The sequence below is a fragment of the Salmo salar genome, chromosome ssa19 (genome assembly GCF_905237065.1).
Source record: "Salmo salar chromosome ssa19, Ssal_v3.1, whole genome shotgun sequence".
Lineage (NCBI taxonomy): Eukaryota > Metazoa > Chordata > Actinopteri > Salmoniformes > Salmonidae > Salmo > Salmo salar.
This window is the reverse complement of record NC_059460.1, coordinates 61,301,493-61,326,065: the sequence shown is the minus strand read 5'-3', so window position 1 is coordinate 61,326,065 and position 24,573 is coordinate 61,301,493. Positions and strand designations below refer to the sequence as shown.

General features: G+C 41.2%; 1 protein-coding gene across 1 annotated transcript; it reads left to right on the top strand.

Annotated features, from left to right (window-relative positions):
- The first annotated feature begins 8,035 nt into the window (after positions 1-8,035).
- On the top strand, positions 8,036-16,327 carry LOC106579363 (C1q-related factor). The gene is made up of 2 exons (XM_014159202.2): positions 8,036-9,017; positions 14,696-16,327. The coding sequence occupies exons 1-2, from the start codon at positions 8,397-8,399 to the stop codon at positions 14,873-14,875; spliced, it is 801 nt and encodes a 266-aa protein (XP_014014677.1). The 5' UTR covers positions 8,036-8,396; the 3' UTR covers positions 14,876-16,327.
- Positions 16,328-24,573: the final 8,246 nt, after the last annotated feature.

The following is a 24,573-nucleotide window of genomic DNA, read 5'->3' as shown; positions in this document are numbered from 1 at the left end:
AGATAATTTAATGTTAATTGCTATACCATAAGCTGCCTCCAATATCATTTTAGAGAATTTGGCAGTATGTCCAACTGGCCTCACAACCGCAGACCACATGTATCATCAATCTACACACAATACCCCATAATGACGAAGCAAAAAAGTTTTTTTTTAAAATGTATGCAAATTTATAAATATCACATTTAAATAAGTATTCAGACAGTTTACACAGTACTTTGTTGAAGCACCTTTGGCAGCGATTACAGCCTCGAATCTTCTTGGGTATGACGCTACAAGCTTGGTGCACCTGTATTTGGGGAGTTTCTCCCATTCTTCTCTGCAGATCCTCTCAAGCTCTGTCAGATTGGATGGGGAGCGTCGCTGCATAGCTATTTTCAGGTCTCTCCAGAGATGTTTTATCGGGTTCAAGTCCGGGCTTTGGCTGGGCCACTCAAGGACATTCGGAAAGTATTCAGACACCTTCACTTTCCCACATTTTGTTAAGTTACAGCCTTATTCTAAAATGTATTAAATAAAATATGTTCCTCATCAATCTACACACAATACCTCATACTGATAAAGTTAAAACAGATTTTTAGAAATGTTTGCACGTTCATAAAAAAAAAAAACAGAAATACCTTATTTATATAAGTATTCAGACCTTTTGCTATGAGATTCGAAGTTGAGCTCAGGTGCATCTTGTTTCCATCCTTGATCATCCTTGAGATGTTTCTACAACTTAATTGGAGTCCACCTGTGGTAAATTCAATTGATTGGACATGATTTGAAAAGGCACACACCGTCTATAAAAGGTCCCACAGTTCACAATGCATGTAAGAGCTAAAACCAAGCCTTGATGTTTAAGGAATTGTCCGAAGAGCTCCGAGACAGGATTGTGTCGAGGCACAGATCTGGGGAAGGGTATAAAAAGTTCCTGCAGCATTGAAGGTCCCAAAGAACACAGTGGCCTCCATCCATCCATCATCATTCCTGTTTTGCATGTTATTTTGGCATTAATATGCATCACATATCAGTTTGCAAACAATGTAAAAATATATAGAATAAAAAAATCATTGAGTTAAAAAGCCGCATACAAACATGGTCTCTTATTTGCTTTCTTGAGTAAGGCAGCTCGAAAATGCAGGTGTTTCAGCCTAGCTGTCACGACTTCCGCCGAAGTCGGTCCCCCTCCTTGTTCGTTTAGCGGTCGACGTCACCGGCTTTCTAGCCACCGCCGATCCACTTTTCATTTTCCATTTGTTCTGTCTTTGTCTCACACACCTGGCTTCACTCAACTAATTACTTGTTTATTATTTAACCCTCTGTTCCCCATGTTGTGTTTGTGAGTGATTGTTATTTTGTAATTTGGTCTGTCTTTGTGGGCTCGTGTTGTTACTTTGTATATTTGTTATTTTTGAGTAAAGTACGTTGATTACTGAATTCTGCTGTCCTGCGCCTGACTCTCTGCACCAGCTACATACAGGACCCTTACACTAGCTCAGTGCTTTCTGTGGTGGTGGGGGTAGCCAGCAGAAAATACAGAATGTAGGGGTTGGTAATGTTCTCTAGTTGCGCCGTGATTGGCTCAGTGTTAAGTCAATCATGGGGACACTACGTCACCACCCAATCTAAGGGTCGAGCTTGGAAATTGAAGCCGCTTGGGTGCTGCCATTGAGTTACAATAGAAGTGCCCATCCAAGAAGGCTCAAGGTCATTGGCCACAGATAAAATTACATCAAATCACGTTATATCTACAGTAGCTTTGATTGGACAGATCATGTCAACATCATACTTTCAAAAGCTTAGCTAACAGTCATCATCATGAATCAAGTCAACAATCTTCTGGCAAATCCATTTTTAATCTTTGACATATGAAGAGAAATAATGAAGAGAAATTATAGAGAAAACGTATCGGTGCTCATCTGCCATTGGACATAAACATTACACAACAAGTTGTAAATCGCAAAGCACTCACTAGCCTGCTATTCAGTAGAGTGGCTGTGTGGTCCCAAGTATGGGTTTAAGGTTCTCTTTTCCAAGCTTAAAATTATAATCATTGAACATTGGCCATGCTGTCAATCCAGCATGATTTCTGCCACACTCAAAACAACTGGAAACTCGGAACTGAGAAATCTGACTTCAATGAGTTCAAGACAACTGGGAATTCGGGGAAAAACGAGCTCCGACTTGGAAAAATCGTTTTGAAAAAACCCGTTTTGAACGGTCATTCAACTCGGAATTGTAGGTTGAGAACTTGGGCCTCTTTCTAGAGCTACGACCTGAAGATCACTGACGTCATAGATCACACAGTAATTATGACAACTTCTGGAGGACATCCTCCACCCAATCAAAGCTACAGCTAGCTAGCACTGCAGTGCATAAAATGTGGTGAGTAGTTGACTCAAAGAGAGAGAAAGACAATAGTTGAACATTTTTGAACAAATTAATTTCTTCCAAAATGAAGGAGAAGCAAGAGAGAAATAGAGAGAGAGATTGTAATTTTTTTTCACTGTCACTTACTTAGCTAGCAAATTCAGCTAGCTAGTTTAGCCTACTGAAACACCCTGCTGAAACAGAGGGATGCTATGTTAGCTAGCTGACTATGACTTTCCAACACATCACTGGAACTCTTCCAAGTCAAGGTAAGCTTTTGGTATTACTAATTTATTGCCACCGGGGCCCGCCGGTGTAACTGCTAACTGACTGTACACTAATGTTACTACATGATTGTTGCGGGTTTACTAGCGCATTAGTTCTATTAGCTATGCTGACTATGATGTTACTTTAGCTAATATGATGACAGCGATGTAGGCTGTTTGTAGAGGTTTGGCTTGGAACGTGTTTTCCACAAACTTCATATACAGCAGATTTGTTGTGCATTGAAGTCCACAAGCAAAGGGAAGAGAAGGAATACAACATGGCTGTTATGAGAGTGAACTCTGTTAACGTGTGATCAGGGGTATATTCATTCTGCCGACTCTGTTGAAAAAAAATGTTTCAACGGAAGCAAACAGAACAAAACGGGGATAAACATACGTGAATTTGTCCAATAGAAACTCTCGGTATTGAATGTCACTGTCTGTCACCTCAAATTTGTCTCTTGACCTGTGTGCATCTACGTTGTAAACTTTCATTCATAGGCTAGGTTATAGCAACCTCATGATGGCTATAGGGAAAAATGTTGTATCATGTAGTAGCCTAAACCTTTCGCTGTAACATTGAACTGGGTGAATGGAATATGAATGAGAGTCATCCAATACACTGTAATAGAAATAAGGCCATGCTCATGAAAAAAAAATGGTCCTCCCTCATCTTAAACGGCACTGACCGCCACTGTAGCCCATGTGCCTCACCCTAATAATTTGGGTATATTTTCCCATGTGAATTTTGCCTACTTTTCTGAATTGGTGGTGCACATGTAGCCTATAACCTGTTTTAGAGAAATTTAATGATCAAATATTGTAAGAGCTTTCATTGTCTGCTTATATGCCCCATTTATTTATCCTATGGTTCTGACTTGGTGTACAGGGAGAACACTGTAAGAACAGAAAATAATTTGTACATTGGTACATATGTATTGTGAATTATATTTTTTGTCATTACTACACATTTCAAAAATAATATACCACAGAACTAATAGTAAAATACAAATCAATTCTTCAAATAACAAAACTATATTAAATAACTAATTGTTTATCGATAAAATTCTTCTGAATGATTGGATAGAATCCTTTACATTCCTATTTCTATTTCTAAATGTATATGTTGTTAAAGTCTTGTTTTATGTATCAGAAAACCCCCAGTGCAAAATGCCATATACTCTACAGCCAACATAGTCAGATTCATCACAGGGAACATAAAGTACAATTAAGGTAAGTGGAAAAACAGCCCAAACAGCCAGTCACTGTTAGTGCATGAAGCAGGTTCAGTAGCTTAGGGTTGCCAGGTTTGGTGAGAAATCTAAAGGCTTTACAGACATACTTGGCTACCAATACTGTTTGTGCATAGCACAGGTTCTGTGGCTTCGGGTTGCCAGGTATGAAACCAGAAAGGCAACACATACTTGGCTGGCTGTTATTTAAAGGTGCACTATGTAACTTTTTAGGTAACCTGACTAAATTCACACAGAAATGTGAGTTATATATCCGTCATTCTCATTGAAAGCAAGTCTAAGAAGCAGTAGCGCTGTTCTAGTTGCGCTACTTCTATGCCTCCCATTCTTAAGTTTAATTTTTGTGTCTTTTACATTTGGTTTTGTATGCCAGCTTCAAAAAGCTACAAATACAATATGTCTGGTTATTCAAAAGATATTTCACAGCAGTTTAGATGGTACAATGATTCTCTACTCTATACATTGGTTGTTTTGTCACATAAACTGAAATTAGACAAACTATTAGAATTTTAGCAACCAGGAAATGGCGTAGCAATTTCTGCGTATCGGACCTTTTAATAGAATGTGGTATCTGGCAAGTGTGAGTTGATAGTGCCATGCACTTCTAGGGCTGCGCTGTTAGACCTCTACCCCTGAGTCACTGTAGGTTGATTCAACTTCATGGACCAGTTCCTATTAAAGGAGAATGCATCCATTGTCTTGCGCATGTGTCAACCTGTAGGCCTACTCTGTGGGCCTGTGAAACAGAGGACATATATTTATTTATTTATAAAAAGACACATAAATGATCTGTACTGGACATACATTATCTCTTGGGACACATTATGGTATCGACCTACTAGCAGACTCTAAGTAATGGCTGAAGTATTTTTATTTTGCAATACATATAATTCTTACCTAGGGAAAGATTGATTGACAAGGAGACATTTCATGTGTGCGTAGTCGTTCTATTTGCCTCTTCAGTCTGGATTAGCAGCTTGCTCTGTTTCCACACAGAATGAGCCCATTCAAAGTCTGAGGCATTATCACATTGCTATACATCATTTTGTACATGATTATGCATTATTACCATTAAATTATCAATTGCATACCTAAAGGTGCCTCAGAAAAAGTCCAGCAGTTACCATTTTATGCAAGAAGGGAAAAAAACAATCTCATTAAATTTGTCCCATAGACAAAGCTATACTGCATGCTCATCATGTTTAGCTCGGGCATCTTTTAAGGGGAGGTCCTTCGCTCAGGGACTATGTTGTTCTTTGCCAATGGGAAAGAGGAATCCTCCTCTCTACTCCCCAACGTGTCTGAGGCTATACTGTCGGGGGGGCCATGACAGCATTATTGAGTCACCGTCCCATGGCTTTACTGTCTCGCTCTCTGTTGTGTCTCAAACACCCTCCGGTTGATGACACAATGCTCCTTGAGCCACAAAAAACATTTTCATATCCCCTGTGCTCGTATGAGATACATCTGTGGTTGGGTGAGAAACATTATTTCACAGTAGAACTGACATTGCAATTGAAGACAATGTTGCCAATGAGAGACGGAATAATTCTGTCTAATGCCCATTCCAAATCGACCCCTTGCCCTTATATACTTGGTGATATACCAATATTTTGGGGCAAAATAAATGGTCTAACGTATCAGAAGGCAAGATATCAAACCTAAGATATTGATGCCCTCTTTTTGTCCTTAAGTTATATGCATGTCTGTGAGCAGTGATGTTTGTTTCTCTTCCAGGAACCTAGGTCAGGTTTGGGCATTTCACCTTACGGGAGCCGCTTTGGGTGCAGGCCTTTGCTCCAGCCAAGCAGTAACACACATTAATCTAGTATACTTTTGACCACTAGGGGGAGTCCTCGTCTAATGTAGCAAGATATACAACTTGTTTGAGAGCACATTTTGCCGAATTTAAACGTCTATAAATTTAACCAAAACGTGACTGTAAGGAATTTAGTCAACTAGGCCATGACACCACCCTTTTCCTCCTTGACCTCTTTTGTATATAAGATACATTTGATAATGTAATATCTGTGCGACACAAAACACCATCACAGTTTCCTCTGAACGTTTTGTAATTTACTCATTAATAACAACACACACACACACACACGTACACACAGACACACACCATTACAACATAATGTCATGTTCCAATAGGAAAAACAGGAATCCTCTTTGCTATGCCCCCACATTTATGAGGCTATACGTCGGAGGCTTTGACAGCATTATTGAGTAACTCTCCGCTGGCTTTGCTCTGTCTGACATCTCAAACACCCTCCAGCTGGAATTGCTTCAATGTCTAATTAGCCTATATAGGGATAAATAAAATCATACTAAATAAAATAAAAATGCCCATGTTTTTTAAAACTTCAGACTAAACATTTTACACGAAGGAGAGCGTGTTAATAATAAATGGCCAAGAAGCTAGACATGTTGTTGAAGATCCAGTGTGGTAGTCAATTGTTCACAACCAATTTTGGCTTTTTTTTATTTCTTATCTAATGAACACCACACAAATCCTTCGTTTTAGTCAAACAATATACTTTTGCTCGTGGGTGTGTGGAGGTGTACCCCTTTCTGTTCAACAAAGTCGTTTCTGGAAAATATTTGGATCCATTTACTCCTTTTGGCACAATAGCACCCCTATACCCCTATGCAAAAGTTAAAGATACAGTAACTTATGTTAAGTCCTACAGATGTTGATCTAAATTTGATCACTCCGTTGTTGCTGAGAATTTTTCCTGCGCCGAAGGGAAATGCAAATGAGCTTCATGATTGACATTAATACACTGAAAACCCGCACTAACACACGGTTATATTAATAGTATTGCACTTTTCATGTAGCCTAATTTTGGCCAGCTAATAGCCTAACCACAGATCAAGACCTCGTGGAGTGATTTCTGCATAGTGCATCTTTAATATTTACACAGATGCACTTCCTGCTGCCCCCCGAGATTATATGACTTTTACAACCCAGTATCACAGGTTATTGTGAAATAGACACATTGCTTCTTGGAAATTTGTGACAGGCACACAGAAAAGTGTATTTCTTTGTGTGCAGTACACAATTTTGTATACAGTGCATTTCAATCATAGGTAAAGACAGTAGGTTACAGAAATGATAGAATGGTGGTTGGTTGTAGAGGATGGGTGGGCATAAAACAGAAAGTCTAGTAACCCAAAGGTTGCGTGTTCCAATCTCATCAAGGACAACTTTAGCATTATAACTAATTAGCAACTTTGCAACAACTTACTACTTTTCACTACTTTGCAACTACTTAGCATGTTAGCTAACACTTCTCTTAACCTTAACCTAACTTTAACCCTTTAACGTAACCTTAACCCCAACCCTAACCCTTTAACTACTTAGCTTGCATGTTACCTAACCTTAACCCCTAACCCTAACCCCAACCCCTTAACCTAACTCCTAACCCGTAGACATAACCCTATCCTTCACCCCTAATCCTAACCCCTAAACCTAACCCTAACCTTAACCCCTAACCCCAACCCCAACCCCTTAACCTAACTCCTAACCCGTAGACATAACCCTATCCTTCACCCCTAATCCTAACCCCTAAACCTAACCCTAACCTTAACCCCTAACCTTAGAATTAGCCACCTAGCTAGCCTAGCTAATGTTAGCCACAACAAATTGGAATTTGTGTAACGTACACAAATGTGTTATGAAGAAAGAAAATAGTTTAATACACATGAAATGCTTTGTGATAAAAATCGTGTAATACAGGTGTGCCTGTCATAAATTATTTTATAAGTAATTTGTGTCTATTTCACAATAATCTGTGATAGTGTGTTATAGTTTATATTTCAATGAAGCACAGTGACCCCAAGATATGTACAGACGAATAGGTGTTTTGTTTGTTTGGAAGATAAAATTGTGTCTGTGGTTTTCAATCCTCTCACCTCAGGGAAGCCCCCAAAGCTGCTCAGTAAATAAGATTCCCTCTCTCTCTCGCTCTCTGTCTTTCACCCGCAGAGCTACTCAGTAAAGTGACAGTTCAGCAACATATAGAGGATTCTCATCTCTCTCTCTCTCTCTCTCTCTCTCTCTCTCTCTCTCTCTCTCTCTCTCTCTCTCTCTCCCAGGAACGAGGCCCCACCTCTTGTTTTCCCCAACCCTGAGTCATATACATTTGAGTCAGCGGTGAGTGTGAGTGCATTTTGCTCCTTCTCTTCCTCTTGCTTCCTCTTCTTTTTATATCTGTCTTCCTCTGTCTCTCTTTCTCCATCCTTCTCTCTCTTCTCCCTCTGATTTTGATCTCTGTCTACCCCTTCCCACAAAATTGTTCAGTCTCGTACTCCTCTTCTCCCTCTGCGCTCTCACTCACGCGCTGTCTTGCGTCTCTCCCGGGAATCCTAAGCGCATCCCTGGTCTCGCAGGTGGACGGCGGCCCACTACCCAGGAGCCACCATTCCCGCCCCGGAGAGCTCCACGCTGGCAGCGCAGCCCCTTCCGCGGCTCAGCATTGGGAGGAAGACCCTGGTGGCAGCCGCCGTGGGGGTCATGCTAGTCCTGGTGCTGGTGGTCCTCATCCCCGTGCTGGTCAGCTCAGTGAGCGCAGACGACGCCAGCCACTTTGAGATGCTAGGCACCTGCCGCATGGTGTGCGACCCCTATCTGGACTCAGGGGGCACAGGGAAAGCTACCTCCACCACGGGCCTCCAGGCGGAAGCAGAGGCTGAGGAGCTGATTGACCACAGCATCGGCCCGCCGCTGCCCACCTATGGTGGCCACGGTCCACAGGGAAAGCCCGGACGGCCCGGGAAACCCGGACCCCCGGGACCACCCGGAGAGCCCGGTCCGCCTGGGCCCAAAGGACCCCCAGGGGACAGAGGAGATGCTTTGAAGACGGGGATACTGGGTCTGGGGGGCCAAGGAGCCATCGCCACAGCCACCTACAGCACCACGCCACGGGTGGCTTTCTCTGCGGGACTCCGGAACCCCCAGGAGGGTTACGAGGTCCTGAAGTTTGACGATGTGGTCACCAACCTGGGGGATAACTACGACGGCTCGCTTGGCAAGTTCACGTGCAAGATCCCCGGCACCTACTTCTTCATCTACAATGTGCTGATGAGGGGAGGGGATGGCACCAGCATGTGGGCGGACCTGCTGAAGAACGGTCTGGTGGGTGACACTGTCACACTTTTAACTCTTTTACTTTTAGGCCTACTCTTTTTTTTACTTGCCTGTTCCCTCTTTTCTCTGAAAATACAGTGGCACACATGATTCTTCTGACAATTACGAAAGTCAGTCATCCATGAAAGAGGCAAAAAGGGCATCCATTTTCAATGACTTTTCAATAAACTGAAAAGGGGAAGCGATTTATTTAAGTATATGTTTTTCCACTTTTTAATGTTTTATTCAAATAACTTCCTTCATTGACTGACTTCTATTCAAATTGACCCTAACCTTAGTGTAGTGTGAAATCCAGAACCTGTTTTGCTAACATTCCATTCCCTGTACACAATATGTTTACCATGACAAGGAGTGACAAGGAGTGGAAGTATAACTCAAACAGACTGGTAGGTGTGAGGGTGTCAGACATTCGCTGTACCCCACGAGGGGCTGGTTACAGTAGTCACGATTAAAATGATGATTAATGTGGACATGCACATGAAATAATCACAAGTGTGCGCACACTCACACCCCATTTAAAACTTGCATAAAAAAATACGAGCTGTATGCGCATTTGTATTCGCATAACAAGAAACACATGTTAATGCGAGGTCTATATGCGCGCAGTGCGCGTGTTCAGAATGTAAGCAGATTTGCCTAACCACCTCCAGAGGTGGATTAGCTCGCATTGTGTTCCAGCTCCATGTAAATGCATTCAGGTCAACCTGACCAAATTCAGTGAGAAACATTATCAGTCCTTCTCCTAAAAATATTCCCGCGTTATTTAAACCGCTTCAGTGTTCCACAAATTAAATGTAAAAAAAGAGCGAAGGCAGAGCATATTATCGCAATCAAATGGTGTCAGCGTTTAACCACCTGCTTTACAAAAATGTATAAATGGCGGATCATTATTTATAGTCTACAGGACAGATGGCATATCATTTTTTGTCTCAAAGTTCGTCTTCATCATCACTTCAGACTTTCTTCTTCATTTCATACATGGTGTCTTCACGTTATCCGGTAGGCTACATGTTATTTGAGATAGGCTATTTTGCTATATCTTTTTGAAAAAGTGGGCCTACATACGGTAGACGAGGCCTACTGCAGATAATCTAGTCGCAAGTAAAAAAAAACATCATCCGATTATCAAAAGACAGGTGCCCTCTGTGCGCTCTCCAGACTCTCCAAGTATCCGCCCTATCCAACAATGCAATGATGAATTGTATTTTTGTTTTCAAGTGAGTACAAAACTCTAGTCTGTAAACTGCAGTGAATATGTCATTTGAATAACCGTGAGTCCTGCGTTTTGAAGGCAGTAGCGTGCGTGGGTTAAATCACTAGGGGAGCCAAACCAGGAAGCCGCAAGATTACAATAATGGGGAATACAACCGCAATGCACTTCAACTTTGACATATTGTAAGCTAAAAAATAGGGAGAAGGCCCCATAATACTGATGTTAGCCTGATGTAACCATATACTATATAAAATAAAGCGAGTCCTACACGCTATCTATAACATATATAAGCGCCCAGTAATTTATAGTGTACAGTTTACGCTCCGTTAGCCAGCACCTCTACTAACTATTTTGGGGTGTGCGCCAGCTCATGCTTTTCACTAACCTGTGGTAACCCTTAAAACGGTGCTCACCAATATGGTTTCAGGACCACGAACTGTTACGCGAGTCAGCGCAAAGAAAACAGCAGCGGAGCCTTGCTATTTCAGCACCACCAGCTGTCCACTGCGCCCACCATATCAACTAGCCCATTCACACTCATCATAATATGCAACAAACCTGTGCAGAATTTATGCCAACAGTTTAGTCCACAATTGGTAAATAGTTATTGCAATATTGCGGCAAAGATGCCAGAAAATATCAGCATGTTTTTTTCCAAAATAAGATTATGCATTGAATGTAATGTATTTGAATCAATGTGTTTGAATAATGACGGTCAAAAGGATGAAGGAAAACGCAAAACAGTTCACTTAAAAAAATGTATAGCGCTCAAATGACATGTAATGTAGCCTACACGTCATTTTTTTATACAAATCTCGAGAAAATACAGTTCATTTATTAAATAACTGTGAAGGTGATTCCAATTGTATCATACAAAATGTAGGAACACCAGAGCAATGTGTGGATACAGCGCTAAACTTGAAAAACGTGTGGTTCTCAAGGTGAAGTGAAATGATACCATGTATCAACTTGCTCAACAGTGAGCTCTGAAGAAGGAACAACGATACAATGTAGCCTAACAAAATTGCTCGCACCTTTCATCATCCCTATCGGAACAGCCATGATAGGATTACATTCTGAACATGGGCCTCGCATTTACTTGCAATTTAATGGGGGTCTCAGTGCCTAATATGATGAATTGAGATACATGAGTGTCGTGATCATAGGCTGCCAGTGGCATGGTCCGTTAATCACTAGAAGACGGTGAGAAACCGCGGTGGGAAATTGTGTAGGTGTAGGTTCCGTCCCTCTCTTCGCCCCAACCTGGGCTCGAACCAGGGACCCTTGCACACATCAACAACTGACACCCCACGAAGCATCGTTACCCATCGCGCCACAAAAGCCGCGGCCCTTGCAACGCAAGGGGAACAACCACTTCAGGTCTCAGAGCGAGTGACGTCACCGATTGAAACGCTATTAGCGCGCACCACCGCTAACTAACTAGCCATTTCACATCGGTTACATCTACATGTACTGTAAAAACGGAGTATAAAGTCAAGTTGCCCCTAGACGCTGATCTTGGGTCAGTTGCATTTCTCCCATTAATGGTTAAAGGGGAGGGGAAGCTGATCCCAGATCAGCTGATCCTAAACTTCACCCCAGAGCTGTAGGAACATGATTATCGTCGAATGATGCTTCCTGAGACATGTCAACAGGATATAAATACACACACACACACACACACACACACACACACACACACACACACACACACACACACACACACACACACACACACACACACACACACACACACACACACACACACACACACACACACACACACACACACACACACCTAAAATACAGCCCCTGGACATAGTTCAATGAAAACAGACCATAATCAATGATGCATTGCCAGTGTGCATAACTGTTATGTTGTCTATCAACCCGTTCAACATGAGTGTTTTGTATTTTATTATGGATCTGTTTCCTGGCATTCAGCAATATTAAGGCAATTTGCATACAATTCAATTATACACTTCACAACACATTATTACACACTATTGCAACATATCTACAACACAAAATCTATATGTACGTGTGTGTAGTGCATGTGTTAGCATGTGTTTGTGTATGTGTGTGTCTCTTCACAGTCTGCACTGTTCCACATGGTGTAGTTTTCAAATCAGATTTTACTGCTTGTATAAGTTACTTGATAATGTTTTCATTGCTCTGAGCGCAGACATATCACAGACATTGACATTGTAAATGAAACTGACACAGAGGGAAACCTTGACGGTGCAGTCCACCATAAGCTTTATAGGACACACTTTATATTATAGATTAGCATTACATTTGAGTAATTTAGCGGACGCTCATATCCAGAGCGATTTACAGGAAAACATGAGGGTTAAGTGCCTTGCTCAAGGGCACATATATATAGCTAGACCAATAGTTCTTCTGGAATTGTCATACTTTTTATTTAAACCTTTATTTAACTAGGCAAGTCAATTAAGAACAAATTTTTATTTACAATGACTGCCTACTCCAGCCAAACCCAGACGACACAGGGCAAATTGTGCACCGCCCTATGGGACTCCCAATCACGTCCGGATGTAATACATCCTGGATTCAAACCAGGTACTCTAGTGACACCTCTTGCACTGAGATGCAGTGCCTTAGACCGCTGCGCCACTCGGGAGCCAAAATACAAAATTATTATAATATTTTTTTATTATAGCTAGGCCAATAGTTGTATTGTAATTGTCATACTTTTACAATGTATCATTAATTGTGTAATTATGTGTTACTGCTGTTGCCAGAGTCCTTATGATTATTAATTATTGTGAAGAACATAAATACATCGTAGTGGACAGACAGTGCAATTCCCCTTGCAGATCACAAACCTTGGTCTCCCAGCCCATAGGCAAACTTGCTAACCACTACTCCAATAGGTTTACTTCCTTTGGAAAATATTGTAAGGAGCCTTTTATATTACACAAACCTTATCCTAATACAGTACTGTATATCAGGGATCATCAACTAGATTCAGCCGTGGGCAAATTTTTTTCTTGAGTGTGTGGTCGGTGGGCCAGAGCATAATTACAAATAATTTGTAGACTGCAAATTGACCTCAAGAAGCCCAAACAGATATAATATTTGACTAAATTATAATCATTTCAAGCCTCACGTCTATTATTATAATTTAGCCCAAACTACTACCTCTTCCCTACTGTATTTATTTATTTTATTTATTTTGCTCCTTTGCACCATATTATTTATATTTTATCTCTGAACTTTCTTCAAACTACAAATCTACCATTCCAGTGTTTTTCTTGCTATACTTTATTTACTTTATTTTTTTGCCTTTACCTCCCTTATCTCACATCATTTGCTCACATTGTATATAGTCTTATTTTTTTTTTCTTCTACTGTATCATTGATTGTATGTTGTTTTACTCCATGTGTAACTCTGTGTTTTTGTATGTTGTCGAACTGCTTTGCTTTATCTTGGCCAGGTCGCAATTGTAAATGAGAACTTGTTCTCAACTTGCCTACCTGGTTAAATAAAGGTGAAATAAAATAAATAAAAAATTATGTATGTGAATACCTCGAAATAGATTTCCAAAATTAAAAGAAATTGGAGCTGATTTCCTGGCGTTTTTACAGTATTTTATGTCCAACCATATATCATTGTTTGCTCAGAAAACTTGAGGGGCCAAAGAAAAACCACCCGCGGGACAAATTCGGCTCATGGGCCGCCAGTTGGGGAACCTTGCAGTAGATTATCTTGCCAAGTGTTTATATTCTTGATGACAGGGAGGGAAGGGTACAGCCATGTCATGTCACCAATCATCCATACAATGACATCCGTCATCGTCCTGTCACTCTGACCAAGCCATCTCCCAGGAGCCTCCAGGGCTCATGATATTTTGCTTTTTACGTCCTCGTTCAGCCAGCACTAATTACAACCCCATGCTTTTGTTTTGGTCCTCGCTCTGAAACAGGCAGCAAGACAGTCGCCCCCGGAGGGTTAGTTGGATTAGACAGTGCAAAACAGTCCAGAGAAGTTATCTTGCCTAGGCTACAGTGTGGCAGATATTATCGCAACACCAACTCTTAGCTAATAGCTTTTTAAAAAACTATTTGTATGTTCTTCAGTGTTGGAAAAGCGCCTTGAAGTCACACAGTGTCACTTTTATTCCGACGTCGACTCAAAATGTGTGTTGATAAATGGTGTTTGAATTACATGCACGTTCATTGTTATTCGTTTTTGGCAATGGATACCTTTTTTTTTACTCCTGTAAAGTACAGCAAAACTAAATACACCCAGGACTTCTTTTGTGCAATTGAATGTGATTTGTTTTAGTGTCATTGTTAAAATCTTGCTTTCTCTCTCCCCTACTCTCTCTCCTGCACTCTCTTTTCCCCCTCTCTCTCCTACTCTCTCCTTCCTTCACTCCCTCTCTTTCTTTCCCCCTCTCTTACACATGCGCTGTATCTTTTTCAGGTTAGGGCCAGTGCCATAGCCCAAGACCAGGACCAGAGTTATGACTACGCCAGCAACAGTGTCATCCTTCATTTGGATGCCGGGGATGAGGTCTTCATCAAACTGGACGGGGGCAAGGCCCACGGGGGCAACAGCAACAAATACAGCACCTTCTCAGGGTTCATCCTCTATGCTGACTGATTAGGGGGTCGTAGGTCATGGTTTACAGGGCATTCACTTCCTGTCTTTCACTCCTCGCTCTCATTCATTCTCCATATATAGCTACACTTTTTTAAAATGGGGTGCCTATTATCATTGTGAAGATGCAGGGAGGTCTATCAACAATAGTGGTTCACTTATGGTTGTTCTTTCAGTTATGACGCTGATGTAAGGGTGACATTTTGACATTGCAGAAAAGCAGCGCTGTTGTCAACCTAAACCTGCATCACTTCAAATGTATGTCTGGAATTCAATGGTTACGTGACTGTATTGTGTATCAATAATCTCCATCGTTCAGACCTGGGTTCAAATAGTACTGTTTTCCTTCAAAAACGTGAGCTCCCCTGGCACAGTGGAATGAATTGAATAATCTTAAAAGTGCATCTGTCACTAAAGACAGTCTCAATCAAATGCTCAAAGTTTTTCAAAAGATACTAATAGTAATTAAACCCTGGTCTGGTATTGTTACATGGTAAACCCACATTAAAGGGATAGTTCAACCAAATTACAAAATACATATGTTTTTCCTTTCCCTGTAAGCAGTCTTTGGAGACAGCAATCCATGCTTTGGTTATGTTTACCAGGCTGCGGTCACCAATTGCTACCTTTAGTATTTTTTGTCCAAAAACCATGTCAAATTAATGTCACGTCAATATCTGCCAAATTAGCATGTTTTACACTTCATACCCAAATCATCCAAATCAACGACTGTTTAAAGGGTAAGGAAGTCACGTTTATATTTTGGGCGAATTATGCTACTAGCTTACAACTATTGGTAAAAACAAATAGTATTTTTTGACACTAACATTGCTTTTTCACGTTGTCAAAAATTGAGGTCCATTGTGTCTCTTTATGTTAGAGCGATTTTGGAATTAAGACACGTGTCATTAAACTGACCGAGTTTTTTTTAACCCAGTGTTGTCTGATGAATAAGAGATCTTGTACTATTACCCAGTACATTTTTAAATATTATTCATTTATTTCTATGTCAATAAATATCAGTGTGCAAACACCATTGGAGCCAGGGTTCGGGTCAATTCAAATTGAAGGCATTCAATACAGAAACTAAACTGAAATTCCCATTCAATAATTGAAAAAAGGGCCTCTATTTTTACTGAATTCTCAATAAACTAAAGAGTAGAAGCTATTTATTCCATAAGTGGTTAAGTTTTAGAATTGTTTATTCAAATCGCTTCCTGAATTGAGTGCCTTCAATTCGAATTGACTCCAACACTGATTGGAGCAGTGCCTGTACTGCACTTATAACCCTGTGTGTATATAAATGAAATTATAGTGTACATAGACAGACCAGGTGAATCCAGGTGAAAGTTCTGATCCCTTATTGATGTCACCTGTTTAAATCCACTTCAGTCAATGTAGATGAAAGAGAGGAGACAGGTTAAAGAATGATTTTTAAGTCTTGAGAGCATTGAGACATGGATTGTGAATATGTGCCATTCAGAGGGTGAATGGGCAAGACACAATATTTAAGTGCCTTTGAACGAGGTATGGTAGTAGTTTCCAGAATCACTGGTTTGAGTGTCAAGAACTGTAACGCTGCTGGGGTTTTCACGCTCAACAGTTTCTCATGTGTATCAAGAAGGGTCCACCATCCAAAGGACATCCAGCCAACTTCATACAACTGTGGAAAGCATTGGAGTCAACATTGGCCAGCATCCCTGTAGAACGCATTCGACACCTTGTAAATCCATGCCCCAACGAACTGAGGCTGTTCTGAGGGCAAAAGGGGGTGCAACTCAATATTAGGAAAGTGTTCCTAATGGTTTGTACACTCAGTGCATGCAATATACACTGGGGTCCATAATTATTGACACCCTTGATAAAAATTTGCAAAAAGGACTGTATAAAATAAATAACACAAATACTGAGTTATATTGTATGCCAAAAAAAGAGGACAATTACATTATTTTATACTTATACAATTGCTCAGAGAACGAGATTTTGTTTAACAAGTAATCTAAAAAACATCTCTAAAAGATAGGTGTAACATTTCTTTGACGCGCCTGTTTTCAATACTCTTCAATACTCAATACACTTGTGAGGATAACGACACTGAGCCTTTTTCTGAAATGTCTGGAGATTGAGATGGCAAATGCAAAATGGTGATATTGTGTACATTTTAATGATTTATTTCGTTGAATTTGATTAGTGCTTCAGTTTATTGTCTTGCTGGAAGATCCACTTGCAGCCTAGTGTCAGCCTCCTGGCAGATGCAAACAGGGTTTTGACTAAAATGTCCTGGTACTTGGTAAAGTCAAAGATTGCTTCTACGTTGACAAAATATTCTAGTGACCGCTCAAACAATGGAAATACATGTCCTCAAAGATGGAAGGCAGGCAGTAGGAGGCGTGCTCAGGTGGGACCATTCTAGCCAATGACAGGGCAGATATGAGTGTGAATAACAGACCATTGAGTTAGAAGGAGGACTCATCTTTGTATCTGTGCCATTATAGCATCTGTGACAGCAGAGGCTTTCTTCTTCATTGGCCGCTTGCTCACTCATAGGAATCCCCACCCAGTTGACTACTTTAAAATGGTGAAAGAACTTAATGGCAATGTTCTTGCTAAAATAGGTTATATCCATGATGAGTCCTCTATCTATCTATATGACAACAGGCACAACTTCGATTTTAAAGTCGTATTTGGGTAAGTTGCCGAAATGCCACGTCCACTTATATTTTGTGCATTCGTAAATAACCTAACCATTACTTGATTTCTATTCGATCAAATAAGCCTCACTTAGCAAATTAGCAATTCAATGTTTGTTGACCAAATTTGACACTCTCTCATTGACCTTCGTCTCTGGTAAAGTTCATGATGCCTTTGACCTTAACAAGGGCCTGAGGAACAGTAAAAGCTAACTAGCCCCATAAAATCAAAGATCCACCACCATATTTTACAGTAGTAGGAATGAGGTACTTTTCTGCATATGCTTCTGTTGAGTAAACGCCAAACCCACCACTTGTGTGCGTGGCCAATGAGCTCTTTTTAAGCAAAATCTCTGAGCAATTGTATTAGTATAAAATAATATTATTGTCCTTTTTTTGCACACAATATAGCTCAGTAGTTGTATTATTTACTTTACCCTGTCTTTTTTTCCATATTTTATCAAGGGTGTCAATAATTATGGACCCCACTGTGTTTGACATACACTGAGTGTACAAAACATTAGGAACACCTTCCTAATATTTTGTCACAACCCCTTTTGCCATCAGAACAGCTTCAATTCATCGGGGCATGGACTTTACGTGGCGTCAAGGCTTCCACAGGGATGCTGGCCCATGTTGACTCCAATGCTTCCCACAGTTGTGTCAAGTTGGCTGGATGTTCCTTGGGTGTTGGAACATTCTACCATTCTTGATACACACAGCAAATTGTTGAGTGTGAAAAACCCAGCAGCGTTGCAGTTCTTGACACACTCAAACCGGTGCACCTGGCACCTACTACCATACCCCCGTTCAAAGGCACTTAAATTCACCCTCTGAATGGCACACATACACAATCCATCTCTCAATTGTCTCAAGGCTTAAAAATTATTCTTTAAACTGTCTCCTCCCATTCATCTACACTGATTGAAGTAGATTTAACAAGCGATATCAATAAGGGAACATAGCTTTCACCTGGTCAGTCTATGTCGTGGAAATGTAATGTTTTGTACACTCAGTGTATATAAATATCCTTATTACATGATTTGCCTGTTCCCAGATCTGTTTGTGGTATCATGCCAACTCCTTGTTTGGCATGAAAAGGAGTGACATGGAGAGGCATGATAGTACAAATAGACTGGTACCTAGGCTAATAAATGATACAGCCATTTAGGATATTGATGTAAAATGTCACAAGTGAGTGGTACTTGCATTTTGATGTTCACCACATCCATCTACCAAAAGTCCTTGATTCTGATAGTGCATGCATATTTTGTTTTCTAGTCAATGTTATCCGTTTCAAACCAATGAAAGTCAGCTAAGATGTCTGCCAATGACAATGCAATTGATGGCAGGGAGTGGAAGGGATTTTTGTGTGCTTTTTCTATTTCATGCTTTAATCGTTCATGACTTTTGGTAATAAATGGGATTTTTTTGCTTCTCCTCTCACGTCCCTTGGTTAATGTCACTCCTTTTATTCACGCTCTCCTACAGAAATTGGTCCGTCCGATCAGCTTTCCACTTCCAAGAACCCATGCAGACCTCGGCTGTTGGCATTCTCACACTCTAGAAGGTGAAGGATGAGATTGAGTCATATCAAAACAGCACAGCGAGAGTCTGATCAAAAGAGAGATAAAGAGAGAGAGAAAGCGAGGGGAGCTTACAGCTGTGTTAAATGCCAAACAACTAAAGACATAATTGCCTATCACAATCAAAGGGAAGCTATCGTTCCTTTCCTAATGGGTGAGGAAGATACGTGTTGAGTTGCCGGGAGGCACAGTGGGGAAGAAGAGGGAGGGACGGGTGTTGTTTGAACAAAAATCTTGGTCGAGATCAGATCAGGCCTGGTGGAGTGGGAAATTAGGTTCCGCAATAATAAAACCAAGCGCATACAAATGGCTTATTTATATATGCCATTTAGTGGACGCTTTTATGAAAAACGACTTACAGTAGTGCGTGTAAACATTTTCGCATGCGTGGCCCCAGCGGGATTCGAACCTGTCTCTGATGTTGCAAGCGCCATGCACAACCAACTAAGCCACACAGGACCATACTGTATGTTGTTAAGACAACATACCTGTTAACTGGACAAATCCTTTGCGTGAGGAGTTTGCTTTGGTGTAATATTTTTATGTTTGAAATATGATTATCTTGCTGGTGACTACCAAAACACAACAATGAATAACATTAATCCTGCATGAATCATAATACAGTCAATTAAATGCAACTGACCTAATGTAATTTTATATAACTATTTAGAATTCAAATGTAAAATTGAAAAACTGTTCAAGCAGCATCGTTTATGATAGATATGAAAGTGATAGATATTAAATTACATTTAGCTTGAAAATGAATAAATTCAAGAATTGTTGTGAAAAGCACACATACATCTACATTCAAATTCCACCTCATTATTCACTATTCTTGGAAAGCGGGTGGCCCACTAGCATACCATGCTTGTGCTTCAGCTCTCTCCATGTCTACCCGACTGCAGTACGCTCAGAGATTCCGAGAGCTTAGAGTCCTCCAGGTTCAAAGCTTCAGCTTCTCTTTAGAGTCTCAGAGACAGCAGAAATCCTCTGGACACAATTAGAACTGAGGGTCCTTTTCCAAGGCAGAGGTCACTTATCCCGGGGGGCGAGGGGCGAGGGGGGGCGAGGGGCGAGGGGGGGCGAGGGGCGAGGGGCATATGAGCACATCGTCAAATTAGTGACTTCATGTCACCATGTCAAAGGCAAAAGCCCCTCCGTCTTCTGAGAGAACTAGCTTCTGTTCTACAGAACACGCTGAACTGAACATCAGTGGCAAGTGGCAACATCTGTACTTTTTAAAACTCTTTTAACTTTCACAACTTCCACTGCGTTAAATTGTGAGCCGTGATTAGAAAGAAGCTAAGTCGGAAGTCCGGCTAGGCTTGGAAGCCAATCTTGTCAAGATTTAACATTGAGTTGTCTTTACGCTGTAAAAATGCCCGCAGAACAAAACTCGTACAATGTCGCATTTTACCTTATGATGTTGTGCAGACATTGCTTCAGCGAACATAGCTTTATTGCTATGGCTAATAGACAACAGCCGGACTCCTTGAAATACTGACCATACAGTACAGTGGCTTACTAGGAGGTAGTCAATAGCACAACGATATCCCCCGAGGATCACGCCATGGTCCATCATTTAACCATCAGACTGCAGTGGCAATGTATATCCCAACTCATTAGCAAGGTCACGAATAACCCTAGTTAGCAATGCAATGCTAACTGCTATCTTCTCGCTACCATGCCTTAGGCTTAGAACGCTCATCCCCCCCTTCCCAAGTCTGACTAATGTTCTGTCTAGAGGCATATGAAAAGAAGGCAGACAATTTTATCTCTCTTGTTGGGCACCATCTTTAATTCCAGACTCCGGTGATTGTGTTTGAGTGCACAGGGGAAAAACAGCTTCCTCTTAGCTATGTTGGGTTTTGACAGTGGCTAAACCTACCCAGCACGAAGATATTTGGCTAAATGTTCAAGGGATCCATTCTCAAACTCCTGAACTGTTTAAATATAGGAAATCCCCTTGTAGGGGATAAATGGAAATCATAATTTGCACACTCACTCCTTGCCTGTGTGTGGAAATGCATAGGGCAAACATTTGCAGCTACCAAATGGTGAGGCTTGGGTCTTATCAGGATAGCACTGTGATCACAAATCACAGTTATATGTTTTGACTGCCTCTTACATTTAAATCGCATGCTCACTCTCTCTCTTAGTCACACACACACACACACACACACACACACACACACACACACACACACACACACACACACACACACACACACACACACACACACACACACACACACACACACACACACACACACACACACACACACACACACACACACACACACACAGCGTACCCCATCCCTTTTTCTCTCACACTCTCTCTCTCTAGCCTACTTTCCACCTGATCAATGCACTCATTTCGTTTTCGAGTCAGTGAATATAACATACCTTTGGCATGCATGATTTCTCCGGGGTGGTCAGTGTGTCAGTGACTCAACCCTAACAGGCTTTTCCCACAGCCCTGACCCATCCCGGGCTAATGAGCAAGGACAGTTTGAGTCATTGGGTGGGACAGGCTGCCATGTTGGCTGGCTCCTCACCCCTGCAACAGTCATGTGTTGCGTCTATGGGCTGTCAAAGGACTTCTGAGCAATATTCGTTCGCCCCTGCAAACCCATTGTCCTCGGGCTGACATTAGAACCTTTGAACGCATAAAGACACATGGGGTTTCATTTGTTACCATGGTGAATTTACTATCTGTGAAAACTGTACAAAAAACCTGGAGTAAAGAGAAACTATTTACACTAGTACGCTAGTTTATTGTAGTATAATGAGCATGGGTTGGGAATTGAAATCTCTATGAATTTCAAGAGGTTTGGGGTGAATGTGTTGTTAATGTTTAATGAACAGACCATTATCAGCGCCTATATGTGACCCTCTAGGTGCCAGACAGTAAATCAAATCACATTTTATTGGTCACATACATGTTTAGCAGATGTCATTGTGAGTGTAGCTAAATGCTAGTTCTGACAGTGCAGCAATATCTAACAAGTCATCTATCAATTCCACAACAACAACCTAATACACACAAATCTAAGTAAAGGAATGGAATAAGAATATGTACATATAAATATATGGATGAGCAATGACCGAGCAGCATAGGCAAGATGCAATAGATGGTATAAAATGAGTGCAAGATGAAGTCAGAAGTTTACATACACTTAGGTTGCAGTCATTAAAACTCGTTTTTCAACCACTCCACACATTTATTGTTAACAAGCTATAGTTTTGGCAAGTCGGTTAGGACATCTACTTTGTGCATGACACAAGTAATTTTTCCAACAATTGTTTACAGACAGATTGTTTCACTTATAATTCACTGTATCACAATTCCAGTGGGTCAGAAGTTTACATACACTAAGTTGACTGTGCCTTTAAACAGCTTGGAAAATTCCAGAAAATGATGTCATGGCTTTAGAAGCTTCTGATAGGCTAATTGATATAATTTGAGTCAATTGGAGGTGTACCTGTGGATATATTTCAAGGCCTACCTACAAACTCAGTGCCTCTTTGCTTGACATTGTGGGAAAATCAAAAGAAATAAACCAAGACCTCAGAAAAAGAATTGTAGACCTCCACAAGTCTGGTTCATCCTTGGGAGCAATTTCCAAATGCCTGAAGGTACCACGTTCATCTGTACAAACAATACTACACAAGTATAAACAGCATGGGACCACGCAGCCGTCGTACAGCTCAGGAAGGAGCCATCATACCACTCAGGAAGATGCATTCTGTCTCCTAGAGATGAACGTACTTTGGTGCGAAAAGTGCAAATCAATCCCAGAACAACCGCAACGGACCTTGTGAAGATGCTGAAGGAAACAGGTACAAAAGTATCTATATCCACAGTAAAACGAGTCCTATATGAACCTAACCTAAAAGGCCGCTCAGCAAGGAAGAAGCCACTGCTCCAAAACCGCCATATAAAAGCCAGACTACGGTTTGCAACTGCACATGGGGACAAAGATCGTACTTTTTGGAGAAATGTCCTCTGGTCTGATGAAACAAAAATAGAACTGTTTGGCCATAATGACCATTGCTATGTTTGGAGGAAAAAGGGGGAGGCTTGCAAGCCGAAGAACACCATCCCAACCGTGAAGCACGGGGGTGGCAGCATCATGTTGTGGGGGTGCTTTGCTCTAGGAGGGACTGGTGCACTTCACAAAATAGATGGCATCATGAGGACGGAAAATGATGTGGATATATTGAAGCAACATCTGAAGACATCAGTCAGGAAGTTAAAGCTTGGTCGCAAATGGGTCTTCCAAATCGATAATGAGCCCAAGCATACTTCCAAAGTTGTGGCAAAATAGCTTAAGGACAACAAAGTCAAGGTATTGGAGTGGCCATCACAAAGCCCTGACCTCAATCTCATAGAAAATGTGTTGGCAGAACAGTAAAAATGTGTCCGAGCAAGGAGGCCTACAAACCTGACTCAGTTACACCAGCTCTGTCAGGAGGAATGGGCCAAAATTCCCCCAACTTATTGTGGGAAGCTTGTGGAAGGCTACCCGAAATGTTTGACCCAAGTTAAACAATTTAAAGGCAATGCTACCAAATACTAATTGAGTGTATGTAAACGTTTGAGCCACTGGGAATGTGATGAAAGCAATAAAAGTTGAAATAAATAATTCTCTCTACTATTATTCTGACATTTCACATTCTTAAAATAAAGTGCGGATCCTAACTGACCTAAGACAGGGAATTTTTACCAGGATTAAATGTCAGGAATTGTGAAAAACTGAGTATAAATGTATTTGGCTAAGGTGTATGTAAACTTCCGACTTCAACTGTACATATGAGATGATTAATGCAAGATATGTAAACATTATGAAAGTGCCATTATTAAAGTGACTAGTGATCCATTTATTAAAGTGGCCATTGATTTCAAGTCTGTATGAAGGCAGCAGCCTCTCTGTGATAGTGGTGGCTGTTTAACAGTCTGATGGCCTTGAGACTGAAAAATAGCTTCTGACTCTTGGTCTCAGCTTTGACGCACCTGTACTGACCTCGCCTCCTGGATGGTAGCAGGGTGAACAGGCAGTGGCTCGGGTGGTTGTTGTCCTTGATGATCTTTTTGGCCTTCCTGTGACATCGGGTGCTGTAGGTGTCCTGGAGGACAGGTAGTTTGCCCCCGGTGATGCGTTGTGCAGCCCGCACCACCCTCTGGAAAGCCCTGTGGTTATGGGCGGTGCAGTTGCCGTATCAGGCGGTGATACAACCCAACAGGATGCTCTCAATTGTGCATCTGTAAAAGTTTGTGAGGGTTTTAGGTGACAAGCCATATTTCTTCAGCCTCCTGAGGTTGAAGAGGCGCTGTTGCGCCTTCTTCACCACACTGTCTGTGTGGGTGGACCATTTCAGTTTGTCTGTGATGTTTATGCAGAGGAACTTAAAACTTTCCACC

What these genes read in the sequence shown, in the direction of transcription:
- LOC106579363 (XM_014159202.2), top strand. Translation starts at nt 8,397, where the DNA reads ATGCTAGTCCTGGTGCTGGTGGTCCTCATCCCCGTGCTGGTCAGCTCA. An exon ending in ACCTGCTGAAGAACGGTCTG is followed by an intron (nt 9,018 to 14,695) that starts GTGGGTGACACT and finishes TATCTTTTTCAG; the next exon opens with GTTAGGGCCAGTGCCATAGC.